The sequence below is a fragment of the Rhinichthys klamathensis genome, unplaced genomic scaffold (assembly GCF_029890125.1).
Source record: "Rhinichthys klamathensis goyatoka isolate OS25496 unplaced genomic scaffold, OSU_Roscu_1.1 h1tg000206l_1, whole genome shotgun sequence".
NCBI lineage: Eukaryota > Metazoa > Chordata > Actinopteri > Cypriniformes > Leuciscidae > Rhinichthys > Rhinichthys klamathensis.
Window position 1 is genome coordinate 1,011,480 of NW_026606731.1, and position 15,606 is coordinate 1,027,085.

General features: G+C 38.7%; 1 protein-coding gene across 1 annotated transcript in view; it reads left to right on the top strand.

Moving 5' to 3' along the window:
- The window catches only part of ppp2r1bb (protein phosphatase 2, regulatory subunit A, beta b), a 28,130-nt gene that overhangs the window by 4,753 nt on the left and 7,771 nt on the right, over positions 1–15,606 (top strand). Inside the window, exons 9-11 of the mRNA XM_056263343.1 lie at positions 13,467–13,601; positions 14,660–14,833; positions 15,001–15,061. Coding sequence (XP_056119318.1) covers positions 13,467–13,601; positions 14,660–14,833; positions 15,001–15,061 — 370 coding nt within the window. The remainder of the gene's footprint in view (positions 1–13,466; positions 13,602–14,659; positions 14,834–15,000; positions 15,062–15,606) is intronic.

Genomic DNA, 15,606 nt, shown 5'->3' on the forward strand with positions numbered 1-15,606 from the left:
CACATTATGCAGAAGGATAGTATAGTTTGTATGCGTGTTTGTCAGAGCCTGCAGTTGCTGTGTGACGCGCGTTCGCTGCGGGCGTGTCGTGACGAGCTGGACACGCTCCGAGAGAAGGCCGTTAAAATCGCTTCCCTATTTTCGTTTTCGATACTTGTGTTGGTTGGTCGGATCGATTGTGCAATCGATTTTCGAACGTAAAGTGACAGCCCTACTTGTCATCAGATTTAAGATGAACCGTGGTACATCTATAATATGGATTGTTGAAAATAACAACGTGTAAAACAGACTAATGTATGCTTCTGTTGATGGATACGTATTCTGCCTTCCCAATACATTACAACAACGATGGTAAAAAAAAAAAAACCTTTAACAAAACAGTCACTCTTTGTAAACTTTGTTCAATACAAGTGCTGTATGCTTTAACCCTTAAAGACCTAAACGGCCGCCGGCGGCATAAAAATAACTGTTGTTCTTAACCCGTTTAATCCCAAATTTTTTCTTGCAACTTGAGTACATGCATTTTACTCCTTAGACCTCCCTAACACTCAAACATTATGCCTTTTTTGATTTTATGTTGGTTAAGTTAGTGAAATATTAGGTTTTATACTCGGTCACAATAGTGACCGGTGGGAAACAACATAGTCAGAATTCATTCAAATTCTTCAATTAGACCTATTGACACAATTCATTCCAAGACATCCAATATCTCGTTTTGTCATTTCGTGAAGAAGGCTTAGTGAGGTGAAAAGGTTGTCATGTACAAAGTTACACCCTGGAGGAACTTCTGCTTGTTCGGCTAGACCCGTATGGGCTAGACCATGACTACACTTGGGCCCTGTCCTAGGCCAATTTCAGGAAGATGTGTGTTCACTCATTCAGTGCACTGAAGATGGGCCGTACGTTGTAGAAAGGGTTGTTTGTGGTCATGTGTGGGGCACACCATTTGGTTCTCATGAACATCTGCCCAATCCTCCAGATAATTCACCTCTGCGTCGCCATTCAATAGTCTACTTGGCAAATGGGCTGTTTCACCCTGGTACTCCCTATCTGAGCCATCACTATCACAGTCACTTTCAATTTGGGGTGGGGGTGGGGGGGAAGGGGGTCACGTACGTCAAGAAGGTCCAGCACATTGACCGTTTCTGGGACACTCATCACTACACTGAACAAAATTATAAACGCAATACTTTTGTTTTTGCCCCCATTTTTCATGAGCTGAACTCAAAGATCTAAGACCTTTTCTATGTACACAAAAGGCCTATTTCTCTCAAATATTCTTCACAAATCTGTCTAAATCTGTGTTAGTGAGCACTTCTCTTTTGCCAAGATCATCCATCCCCCTCACATCCATCCATTCAGTGTAGGATTGCCAAAACCTGCCAATACCAGCCAATACCTCTGTTTTCAATTGAAGCACTGTGTTATACTACCGGTCACAATTGTGACCGTAAACAAATTTACAAGTCTTACGAGCAAAATATATATGCAGGAGTATAATTCTCAAAATATATCAGTAGTAGACCCTTTAAAGAATACATGTACAAAATATGATAGTTCTATATGTAAATTAAGATGTTTTATATACTACTTTTTGTAGTAGTCTGAGGAAGACATCTTCTTCTAGATGTGCAAGCAGAAAGTGAACTGATCTGGTCATGTGACCTTTCACACTAGTCACATGACATTAATTGATTTTAATCAAGACAATCTATTTTGTCATTTAAAAGTTGAATTTCTTGCCCAAAGTCAATAAAAACATTTTTAGAGCTTCCAGAAATAAGAAAAAAGCTGCGGTCACAATTGTGACCGGTGGGATTAAACGGGTTAAATGTTTAATAACTTTTGAACCACTAATCCAATTTGTATGCTTTAAAAAGTCCCATAAAGAGGAGATTCGCGGCTTTATTTTGGTATCGGGTTCATCGCGATTGGACATTCAGATGCTCCGTAGTGAATGTGATTACATCAAGTTTTGATCAGCATTGATTCGTCAAAGAAACCCATGTGATTTGTTCCTCTGAGCCAAACGAGCAGTTTGTTGATGCTTAGTCCCACCCCCAAGCCCAGATCGGTTGAAACTACATAAATATATATAAAGTCACATTTGCTTCAGTGCTCTATTACAATGTTTCTATTTATTTTTCTTCCTGAACTTTTTTGGACACATCTACATTGTAAATAACACCAGATTTTATAGAATGGCTATAACTTGCTCAGGGATTGTTACATGTAGTAAAAATTTCATCTGGAAATCTAGAATATCCAAGTACAACTTTCTAAAGGAAAAAATCCAAACTTCAGGAGGATTTGTTTGACCTGAGTAAAAAAAACCCACAAGAAATCTGCTGCCGTTTTTCTTAAATCTGGTAAATTTATCCATTCTAAGACAAAATAAATGTCAAATTGGTCATTTAAATGAGCTAGATTGAAACATCAAGTTCTCTTGTTTAAAATGATATATGGTACTTGATGCTGACTGCTATAATGGGTTAGAAAAACAAAGAAAAGAGCAGGCGAGTCATGTGCTCCAAAAATGGTCTAGGTCTTTAAGGGTTAAAGGGACACTTCACCCATTTGCATTAAGCTTTCCATTGTTAGAAACCCAGTCATACTATTGAATGGTCGTGCAACACTCTCATTTTCCCCTGAGACGAGAGAAATCCACTATTTACCTTTTTCACTTCCTCCTACAATGACGCAAAAATCGTCATTTTACGTCATTGTAGGAGGAAGTGTAAGAGGGGGGGATTTCTGTAAAGACTACAGCACTAGATCCCACCCTTTCAAACCCGCCCATAGGGGGTTGGACCTAATGCGCTAACAGAGCTATCACAGATCAGTGGGTGGGACCTATCTTGTAGATACTGAAATCAAAATCAGCCATCTTGTTTATAAGCTAAGCTAACAAGCGCTGTGGAGATAGGAAGTTATGACAATGACGGAAGAAACTAAACATGATATGGAAGAAGAGGATTTTGAAATTCTGCTGCTCGAATCCGCTGTTCGTGGCTATTTTTACGAGCCGCAATATAGTGAAGAGAAGCTGAGGCTGATGGAGGAACAGGAGGCGGCTGCTGCGGCTTCTGCAGCCGAGTCAGAAGACCTGCCTGTCGTGGACGAGCCCGGACTGGCTCGAGCTGGTGCCTGTGCTCTCGCTGTGCGCTACGGACACAGATAGAGTCCGTCTGCTGCAGAGAATTTCAACGATGGCAATTTCTCCTGGACTAAATCTCTGAATCAGACGAGCACACGGACGTTTGTGTTGTGATGTGAACCATCCTAGTTTCGCACCGCATATGTTCTGACTGGAACATCCAGGTATCATGCAATAATTCACCATATAGAAAGAAATACAAACGAGGAGTAATTCGCTAATGAGTTTGCCAATGTAACGGGTTCGTTGTTGTGGGAAGAAGGGGGCGGGAACGGGCGAACATTTAAACATTTAATAGTAAAATAAACAAATACAAAACAAAAGTATAAGCCAGCTGGCCACACACAACAGAAACAAACAAAACATAACATAAAATCAGCCCTGTTCCTTTTATGCCTCCGCTCCTCCGTGAGAGATATGAGACCGCTGCGTCTCACAGGTGTCATTCATTATCACTCACGCCACCGGCCTCGCGCCGTCCTCTTACGTCCCTCGCCCTCGTCCTGCTCGCCACAGCCAACTAACTAGACATTTTGTGTGAAATGAATTTCAAACTCTTTTGGCAGCTAGCCTTGTAGACGGAAGAGTGATTTCTTTTCTCTGATGTTTGCGCTGTTCTGGATTAGTGGGAGTGGCTTGCGGAGCTGTGCAATGTGGTGCATTGTGGGAGTTGTGATCATTAGAATGATCAGCCCGAGTCCGACCCGAGCCCGTAAAAAAAAAAAAAAAAAAAATTCACAGCCTGCCCTATGTTGCAGTCAGTAAAACTGATATTTTTTTCTTCTCAATGGCAAAGTATTTACCAGTAAGTTTATTTTCATTTCTTTATAAAGTTAATTTAGAAAAATGTTTTTTTTTTTTTTTATGACGACCAAGCAGCCGACAGTGAGTTAAACATGTTTGATCCATTTATAGCCTCTCAAATCAACACTTTACTTGGCTACAATACAATCCATATATATAAAACAACTTAAGCATATCACACAGACAGTTAACGTTTGTTTAAACGTTTATTGTCATTTTTGAAAAGCTGAGGCAAACTGCTCTGCTGCTCAGTCGCAACAGCGCTCGCAAACTAAATGAGTTTACAATACAGAGAATGCAATCTAAACAAATCAAATAAATTACATTAAAAACAAACATGCAGGTTATCTTACCTCAAAAATCAAGTCTTCACTACAGAACATGGCCATTCTTATTTCCAATAGTTTTCAACAGACTCATGAAAATAAAGTCCAATCAAACAAAAAACAACCTCCTAACATGGCTAAGAACAGTCTCAGAGCATCGTGAAGAAAAAGCACAGCATCCACAGTGGAAGGTTTTAATCCAGTCGTACTTTTTCCAGCTGCGCTGAAGTCACGCTCGCCACCGGGACACTAAACACAGAACGAGCCGGTCGCACGAATCTCAGATCGCGCCGCCGGGAAACCTGTGCGTGTGCGTGAGCAGACTGTCATGTGTCAGTCATGTCAGTGTGATAGGTTATAAAACGTCTTTCTATGTTTGCTTTTCAATCGTCATCTTCTCATATTTTATTTTAATTAATGTCTAAAATAGGCTATAAAAAAAGATAAGCCTAAAACAGGCCCGAGGCCCGGCCCGCGTGTGAACTATGACGTGAAAATTGGCCCGAAGCCCGGCCCTAGAAGCGTAAATAAGTCGGGGCCCGTCGGGCTCGGGCTGAAATGCAGGCCTCTATTATGTCTTAAGTGAATGTAAGCAGTCAAGACAGACAACGCGTGTGTCAGTATTTTGGATCTGTGCATTTTCTTAAAGTGACAGCAGCCTAATATTCCTGCTGTCTGTGTTTTTAATGTTAATGAAACAACAAAAGTCAAGAATCACTTATTGCTCTTGACTGAATAGCTTTTGTAACTTTAATAATGATTAATCCTTATTTCATTTATACTGTGAAGATTATGTGGGTATTTTACTTTTTATTACTTTATTCAATTTCTGTACCTGAAAACCACTGTTAGTAGTGTTGCTTTCGTCAACGAAAATTATGACTAAATGTCGTCGTCAACGAACCTTTATCACGTGACGAAAACGAGACGAGACGCAACGTAAATGCTGGTCATGTGACGATGACTATAATTAAATGTATAATGCATTTTCGTTGACCAAAACGAGACGAAATGTTAACGTTATTTCGTCTCGTTTACTTGCATTATTATCATTATGCAGCATTTCTGTTTCCTGTGTCACTTCAGGGGCTGCATCAGATCGCACTGCGTAGACGCAGGCGACTTCACATCCTCAAGCCCCACTCGCGGCATTATTTAGAAGATGCAGCTGCGTGAGTTACGCCTGTTTCACACATATTCCGTGTGTAGTGCGTATGCGGTGCGTGTTGCGGTGTGTATGCAGGAGCAGCGCGCGCTATTGTGCTATTCGCGCTGTTGAGGTACTGTGTAGATCTCTGCTCTGCTGTTATGCACGCACCGCTCCTGGAGCGCATTGCCGGACCGCATCCGCGTGCGGTGTGAGCGCCTCTAACCATAGGCTCTACATGGCCATGGGTGCGGGAAAAAATACGCACCACATACGCACTGCAAACGGAGTATGTGTGAAACAGGCGTTAGCATAAACGACAACAAACAAAGTTAAGGCTGACACAGAGAAAGGGATTCGTCTTTGGGAGAAAAAGAAGAAATGACATTTGGTAACTTTCATTTCATCATGTGTGTAGGCTACTTCTAACATGTTTGGTTCGTAAAATAAATATGTTAAATTCAAATCAGAGCGTATTCCGTGTCTAGAATTGATGTATTCTTGAGTCTATAAGGTAACAATAATATAATAAGATAACTATAAGAAGATAAGATTGTTTGAAATGGGTTTGGCTAAAAGAAAATTTTGGTTTCGTCTATACTACTAGGTACTTATACTATATTGACTGGGTTAAATAGAATTGCATTACTAAAAAGAGACTAAAATACAATTTGCATTGACTAAAACTAGACTATGTCGTTCGTCGACTAAAACTAGACTAAAATGTCATCAGTTTTCGTCGACTAAAACTAGACTAGACTAAAAAGAGTATGAACGTGACTAAAACTAATAAAAACTAAAATGACAGCTTGACACAAAGACTAGACTAAAACAAAAATTAAAACAGGCTGCCAAAAACAACACTAACTGTTAGATGCCTAAACCTGATAAGCACCATTTATTTTATTTGTATATTTTCTCTATTGTATTTATTTATGCTGTTCCTTGTAGTTTGATTATTTGTTCTTATTTTTTATTTTTTTTGACAGTAGTCCTTTTTTTTCCCTGAACATAGCACATATCGAACCTTACCGAAACCGTGACCCTAAAACGGTTTAATTACGGTTCGGTTTTTATTACTGTTACACCCCTAATATATACAGACTATTATATATTATGCCCCATCTATACAGATTATCAGTTCACTCATATATTTAGGTCATCATCAGCAGGTGTCTTTGAACTGTCCATCCTTTCTGAGGTCATGGGCAGCAGGGGTCACTGTTGTTATCCGTTACACCCATTAGTGATCCCATGTCAGCAGTCTGTCTCTAGGTTTACTGTAGCATCAGGCTAGGATTAGGTTTTTGTTATCTTTATTTCCTGGTATATGCATGTGACTGACTAAATCATGGTTCTAGAGGGAGTGAGATGGCATTTTATAAATGCTGCAAGCCTTTTAACAAAAGCGTGAAAGAGGGACCATATTACCCCTGTACTGCAGTCCTTACATTGGCTTCCTGTTAAATTCAGGAATGATTTCAAAATGATCCTGTTTGTTTACAAGGCACGATCAGGTCTTGCCCCCCAGTATTTTAGTCATCATCTTATTTTCTACTCTTCTTCTAGAGTTCTCAGGTCTTCATATCAACTACTTTTAAAGGTACCTTTCTGTAATTTTAAATAGAAAGGAGATTGTGCTTTTTCCGTGGTAGGTCCCAAACTCTCCCATTCCACGTAAGGTCAGCTCCATCAATTGCCACTTAAGTCTTATTTAAAAACGTATTTATTTTCTTCAGCTTTTGTCGTGTTTGCTATGTTGAATATAATATTAAATGTTGCTTTTAATGGCATCATTGTTGTAAAGCACTTTGGGGAAATGTCTGTTGTTTGAAAATGTGCTATATAAATAAAGTTGCTTGCTTGCAGTTCAGTACAGTTTTACTGAATTAAGCCTGAATTTACCAGGCTGAGTCTACCAGAAGAATTAAACTAAAAATGTGTTTTACTGCTAAATAGAATTTGTAAAAATGCTGTATTGTCTGGAGAAACAAATGAATCAAAGAAATTCTAATTTAAATATTTGTCTTTCTTCCCTAAACCAATTCACTTAATTAAGACTAATACAGCAAGTCAAGATGAATCAAATTTAGCAAACAAACAACTAAACAGGTAAAAATGATCTGATATATTAACTTGATTCATTTGGACCTTTTGAAATTATTCTTTTATTTCCCAGAAGTCCTTAATAGCAGGGCCTGAATTTCGTTTTGGAGAATGGGGGGGAAATCCCCCCCTTAGATGATTCTCATGGGGGGGATTTTTCTTGTTTGAGGGGGAGAAAGGGGGGGCATTTTTTTCCAAACAAAATTATTACATTTATCTTGCCTAAATGTTTGCGCTCATTGTATTTTTACAATGGGGTAATATTGTTGTTAAGAATTTACGTCATCACAAGGAAGCTTGATTTAAATTGTTTAATTAAATTGAAAAAAGTAGCACAAATAAATACAATAGAATAAACATACAAATAAAGAAAATTAAAGAGAAAAGTTTTTCAATGGGTCTAACACTAGTCATCATATACAGAAACTGAATAAAGTAATCAAATGGAAAATAACACTGGGTAGTATTTTAGTCCAGCTAAATTAAATACATAGGCTATTAATCCTGATTCCTTTAACTTAAAGCTATCTTTTGTTGTTTTGACAACAAAATTAATGAGACACATATGTCTGCCGTCACTTTAAGAGCTAGTGCGCGGATCCTGTGTTCATTATAGTACTGGCATGCGTTTTATGCTTAGGCCTATTAAAGACAAAACCGACTATGTTTAGAGTATACTCACAAAGACCGAAATTGACAATTTTGCGTGTTAAAGCAATATAATCCAGCTGTTTTTGAGGCAGATTTTCTATGAATGTGCGCATAGAAAATAATCTCTCAGAGAGCGCGCGAGCACTGATTAGTTTTAAAATCGCTTGAATGTTTAAACTGGTAAGACTTTAAAAGACTTCAGTCACGATGCACTGCTGGCCCGATTGTGCAAGTGAATATTCCGTCATGTCCCGACCTTACAGTCTATGGTCCCGACTCCAAAACGCGAGTGTGTATTATCGCTGCAGCGCTTGATGCCTGCCTTGCACAACACATTATGAGAGAAGAGATAGAAGACGCACGGCACCGCTGAACACTCACGCTGTTGTGAAATTGCGTCTGGAAGATAGTTGTTAAAAGAATGATTTAATTTTATTATCTGTGTGGATTACGATTGCGGGAATTTCCCGCATTATAAATGGGAGACCTGCGGGAATGATTAGAATTATGCGCAATACCCACAATCCCGCACCGAAATTCGAGCCCTGCTTAATAGGCATTTTTATCTGTGCCACATGTAGTTAAATACATTTGTGGCTAAATACTGCTGTTTATCATGGTTCTAATTAAGGGATAATCATGGTATAAGCGGTATAATCCACAGCTAGCTGTGCATTAAACGATTTGAACTCCGCTTCATGTCGGGTGGTTCTTTGCTTCCATGTCGTGCATTAACATCATTTAAAGGGTTAGTTCACCCAAAAATGAAAATTATGTCATTAATGACTCACCCTCATGTCGTTCCAAGCCCGTAAGACCTCCGTTCATCTTCAGAACACAGTTTAAGATATTTTAGATTTAGTCCGAGAGATTTCTGTCCCTCCATTGAAAATGTATACACGGTATACTGTCCTTGTCCAGAAAGGAAATAAAGACATCATCAAAGTAGTCCATGTGACTTCAATTCAATTCAAAATTATTTGTATAGCGCTTTTCACAATACATATTGTTTCAAAGCAGCTTTACAGAAAGTGCATTTCAGAAATGTACATAGAAAAATACAGTTAGTTAATCATGTATTAATTTAGGGCATAACATATTGCCGGCGTTGAGTCGTCTCTTCACAGGCGTCGAGTCGTCTCATCGCAGGTGTTGGGGCATCTGAAGTCTCCGTGAGAGGCTGGATACAAACTGGAGCTGACGAACGCTATTTACCTCGGGACTAGCGTCCCGAGATAACAGCAGAAAAGCAGATGGGAAATAATTAGCATAGCTGCTGTTCATAATATTAATGCATTCGATCTGATTCAACAGTAGTATAAAAGGTAAGCATTATGTAAATGCTTGGCTAAAGAGATGCGTCTTTAATCTAGTTTTAAACTGGGACAGCGAGTCTGAGCCTCGAACAATATCAGGAAGGCTATTCCAGAGTTTAGGAGCTAAATGTGAGAACGCCCTCCCTCCTTTAGTGGACTTCGATATCCTAGGCATGACCAGAAGCCTCGAATTTAGTGATCTTAAAGAACGCGATAGATTGTAGGGTGATAGAAGGTCCATTAAATACACAGGAGATCAGTGGGTTAGTTAGAATTTTTTGAAGCATCGAAAATACATTTTGGTCCAAAAATAACAAAAACTACGACTTTATTCAGCATTGTATTGTCTTCCGGTTCTGTTGTCAATCCGCCTTCATGAGTCCGCAGTGACGCTGATGACGTAAGACGCTGCTGACGTGTATCTGGTGCGTCCGTGTATTCGGGTTCAAATAAATATGGCTGAGCAAAAAAAAAAGTCTACCTCTGTGTCAAAATCCTTAGACATGTTTGCGAAGATTGTTTTGTTTACAGCGTGCGTCTCCCTCAGACTGTAAACGAAGCTAGGGCGCACCAGAACGTCAGCAGTGTCTTACGTCAGCAGCGTCAATGAACGCGGCTCAACAACAGAACCGGAAGACAATACAATGCTGAATAAAGTCGTAGTTTTTGTTATTTTTGGACCAAAATGTATTTTCGATGCCTCAAAAAATTCTAACTAACCCACTGATGTCACATAACCCTTAATGTGTACCCTGTACCCTTAATTTATACATTAAATAAGCTACCATTGTTCACAGTTTATGAAATGAACACCCGCCATCCCGCGGTAATTTGTGTGTTGCGCAGTGGCGTGCGAAATCGTCTTGGAAACGAATGCCTTTGTTCTGCCTTAGACACAGTTAACCAGTTTAAACATGCTTGCAGAAATATACAATTGATTACATTTTGGAGAACAGACGGAAGAAGATCTGTCGATGTGCATTTGATCGTTGTTTGTATTCAGTTGCGGTCATGAGCGCGAGCACATGTGAAGAGTTTTAACTTTCTTCTGTCATTGTTCCCTGCCTTTGAATGCAAAACTCTGCAGATTCACTTTATATCAACATTGTCATTGTTTAATAATCCAAATATAGTTGTATAAGTTACTATTATACAAACCAAAGGACAGGCAATGATTTTCGGGCTACAGATGGCATAATAGTAATTTAAAAATATCTAAATAATATCATTATTATTATGTATGCATGTATGTATGTATGTGTATATATATATATATATATATATATATATATATATATATATATATATATATACCAATACCAGAGTTTCTGCTAGAAAAAAATGGTGCCGGTCAAAGTGACCGGCAGAGTTTCCGTTTTACGGACATTTTGATGATATGCCGGTCAAATATCGCCCCTTAATTAGTCAAGTTGAGGAAAACTGGAGGCAGGCTATGTAACTTAAAAAATGCAACATGTTTATTAGCCCAACTTTCAAATAGACAGAAAAAAACATGAACGTCCGATTGGTGTCAATCAACGGCAATTGTTTTTACTATGGTTTCACATTCATAGTTTAACAAACCAATTCCCCTTCCCCACATAAAATATCTGAATAGTAGCCTATTGTTTTTACTCAAGCGAACTTAATTATACACTCTCAGTATGTCTCATTAGCTGGTAACATTTAAATTGGTCACCGTGAAATGACTCCTTGTCAAATGAACTGGAACAAACAAATGACTAGGCCTAAAACATTGTCTCGCGTCATTTTAGGCTACTTTATACGCTGTTTTGCAGTGCTGAATTGTGCAGCTGCCGACTTAAAATCAAAACTTCCCAGTGTCTCTCCACAACTTGCAATGCGCATAAGCCGCGTAAGGGCCTGTTCACATATGGCGTCTTTTGCGCGCTCAAGTTCGTTATTTCAAATGTAGGCGCGCGGTATGCACGCTCATAATGGAAACGAAGCTTTCAAAAACCGGCAATTTTTTCCCGTTAGACTAAGATTTTTCGTTAAATAAAAATGGCAGCCCTACCTCAATCCACACCGAGATGTTTTTATCTCGATGCGGCGCGGACGTGCTTGGAAAAAACTAGCGCGTCACACCACGACCGCGCCGCATCGAGATAAAAACATCTCGGTGTGGATTGAGGTAGGGCTGCCATTTTTATTTAACGAAAAATCTTAGTCTAACGGGAAAAAATTGCCGGTTTTTGAAAGCTTCGTTCAAACGGATTCAGTGTTTTCTTTTTGTCATCTTAATTTGTTAGTTAAAAAATATATATTTAGTGTTGGCCAATTTTATGTTTTTTATTTGTATTTTATTCTGTTTTTCTCTGTTGTCACTGTCAGAAATGCTGCAAGTGTGTGAATTTGATCTGAATCCAGGTTTTGTTGTTGATCTGTTCTGTATGCTGCTGTTTGCACTTTGCACGTTAAAATAAATTATCTAATATTTTTTCTAATTTATCTAAGAATTTCTGAAAAACAGCGACGTTACCACCTCCTTGCTGAGTAATAAAATGGGGCAATTCAATAGCGAAGTTAATTTAAGTCGCTGGACAGCGTTGACAAGTTTCTGTGTACCTCTGTGTGTGCTAATGAAAGCTACGCATTAATATAGAACTGTGATTTAAACATTTGAATTGGCTGGAAGGTGTGCAATAAGCCTGAGTATTCAGACAGGCCATGGTATAATTAAAATATTAGATCAAATGTACAGTTTAACTATTTTCCGCCAAAAATACTTTGAAACTGGTATCCCCCTACCAAAAAAGTTTAAACAAAAAAATGACGACAAAGCTTCTTATACATTTTAAAGATGCCATATTAATGTATCAAGATTTTACTGTAGTAACTATTGCTGCCATGGTATATTTTGTAAGGCTGTAGTTCAGGCAATTTGTGAATTTAATCAATCAGTTTGTCCAGAGTTCTGGTTCAATGATTCACCTGCCACATTTACATTTATTTATTTATTTAGCAGACACCTTTATCCAAAGCGACTTACAAATGAGAACAATAGAAACAGTTAAACTAACAATAGGACAACAATGTGCAAGTGCTATGACCCTTCCCAGTTTAATCTAACGCAGTACAAATAGAAGAGAAAGTGTTAGTATTAATGGATCAAGTGTTGCCAAAAAAAAATGTTGATGTTTCTGCGAGTGGCTTGTATGGATCACATATGGTGTAATAATAATGATTGGCCCTTAATTTTTCTATTTGTAGTTAGTGTCTTATGGAAATAGAACTTGAGACTAAGCAGTCAGTTTAGGACAAGCCTTTTTTCTGATTTGGACTACAAAGAACAGTGAAACAGCCTTCGGTGTGCTTGCTTGGGCTGCACAAGGCGTTCTTTGCTATTAAGTGGCCTGAGAGTCTCATGACCTGATGTCTGTTAATAAGCTTATGCAAACGGATTCTTCCTCACAGATACAAACAGCTTTCTGCTTACTTTGTCAGCTGGTGTGATCGGCAATTAGCTTATCCATACAAGGCAAGCCACTCGCTGAAACATCAGATCAAAGATAATTCAGGTTTTTTGACCCTCTGCAACGTTTTACAAGCAAATAAATGTCCAGGTTTGCAGGCTCAAATGGATCCCACCCTGGTGCTGCCTTTCTTCAAAGACTCCAGTGATTGGGTTGGAAATGTTAGGCACCAAATGAGAATCAGTATAGGGAGCCATGGTATGATTCTAAAACAATTTTAGATGCATTTTTTCAGCAATAGTGTAGGTGAGTAGTATGATTGACTTGTTGCCAGATTGTCTGTAAAGTAGACATAATTAATTATAAAATGTTTTGATTGATTTGTATTTTCTGAAGATTTATTCCGAATTGAATATTTTTATTTTTCCCCTATCCTACAATCACCATCTCTCTGATTACAGCTTCTTGTAAAAGATTAGCTTGATTTCAAAGCCCTCAAGCCTCGTTCTCTTCCCTTAACAGGAGCTGGTGTCTGACACAAACCAGCATGTGAAGTCTGCCCTGGCTTCTGTCATCATGGGTCTCTCTACCATCTTGGGCAAGGACAACACCGTAGAACATCTGTTGCCTCTTTTCCTGGCCCAACTGAAGGACGAGGTAACCAACCTGGAGCTCGGCCCAGTCTCTCATCTGTTTGTCTCTCTTACTCCTGTGGTCAAAGCTCCTTTTGATTTTTCTAGAGCAGAGACAGACAACAGATGTTAATTTTCCAGGTCTGATAGGTCACCTTGTGTTGAGCTTAAGGGATGTTTCCTAAATGATCTTCACTAAAGTCCTTGATTGATGTTCCTTTTATTGGGCTCTCATCCATGAGCACTCTCTGAGACGTATTAGCTTTTAAATTGTAGTAATAAACTCTTAGTCTGTTTTTAAATGAAGTTGAACTTTGGCCTCAGCCTTCATCTAGGCCATGCCAAAACCAAAACCCATCCAAACGCTTTCCTCCTGTGTTTGTGTTCCCTTCTGTTTTATTGGACTCCTCTCGATTGTCAAACACACAATCTGAAAATGTTAAGAGCTGGGTTCTGTGAATTCTGTCCTGAAGTGTATTTCCATTGGCCGCTTCTCCGTCCGGCTCTGTTTGACTAACAAACTTTGTTGTTTGGATTTTAGTCAGTCATCACCAAAGTGCACTTGCTCAAGCAAGTCATCAAATATTTGGCAGCATGTATGCATACGCTGTAACAATATCACATGAGTGTGGCGTCCTCCTGGAGCCTTTTAAGGAAATATAAAAAGAGACCTTTTCCTTTTCAGTAAAATTCATACTTGTGACTTTAATTACAAGAAATAATGACAAGAAATTATGATGACTTTAAAGCCATGAAATGAATGTTGCCTATGTTGACTTTCTTCAAGACATGTTTAATACACCAATCTTATTACTGGTCTTATTGTGCTTGATTCATCTTTCCATGTTATTGTAAAGGGAAATCTTTGACGTTCTGTTACCAGGCTAGCCTTGTTTAATCCTTTTTTGAAAAACAAATGTATTTAAATAGAAATTATTGTATTAATTTAAACCAATTAAATGAATTGATTCATTAAAAAATATATTTAATTTAATTGATTAATTGCTAAATTATTTAAAGATTCATATATTTATTTCATTTGATTTAATCATAAATATATTGTGGTGTACTATTTCCCTGTAGTGCCCTGAGGTGCGTCTGAACATCATTTCTAATCTGGACTGTGTGAATGAGGTGATCGGGATCCGGCAGCTCTCTCAGTCTCTTCTGCCAGCTATAGTGGAGCTGGCTGAGGATGCCAAGTGGAGGGTTCGACTGGCCATCATTGAGTACATGCCATTGCTGGCTGGCCAACTGGTGAGTCTGCGCCACTCTCGCACTTGCTTAGAGATTAATTAGATGGATCTGGACTGAAGACTAGTCTGCTCTCTTCCTTGGACTCAAAAATAAATATTCTGTAATTTACTGACTCTCATGTTTCAAACCTGTTAATGTTCTTTTACTCTGTCCTACTTTGTTGCTAGGGAGTGGAGTTTTTCGACGAGAAGTTGAATTCCCTGTGCATGGCGTGGCTCATTGATCACGGTAGGTCTTCTGGGTCCTCGTTTTCCAGTGTATGATGTAAAAAGATGTATTGAGTTATTGACAACAATGAACCAAAACCGTTAAACTGTAAGTTCAAGCAGATGCATTTGCTTACATTTGAAGACAGCACAGCCAAGACGTGAAACAGTTGTCTCTGCCTCTCTTCTGTCCTGCTCCTTCCGCAAAAGGAGAAAAAGAAACGCGCATGTATCTCTAGACTTTTCTGCTCTGCTCTCTTGGACAATTACAAGAGATTGATAAGACTCTATAACTCTTACCCTTCTCTCTCTTTTAATTATGTGTGTCTGTCTGTCTTTATTAGGGGCCTTTCTTTTTATTATTATTCTGCTTTTGAGTGTATGGCAACCCATAAAACAGCTTGTGGGAAAGTTATACAATTTGGCACATAGGTAGAGGACAGTCTGAACATTAACCACATTTTGGAGTCTTTAACTCAATCTCTAATGCATGCCACCAACTGTCCATAGTTGCGGTCATGTTTATGCTAATAACTTTTGAACCATAAGGGATAGAAACAAAATTAT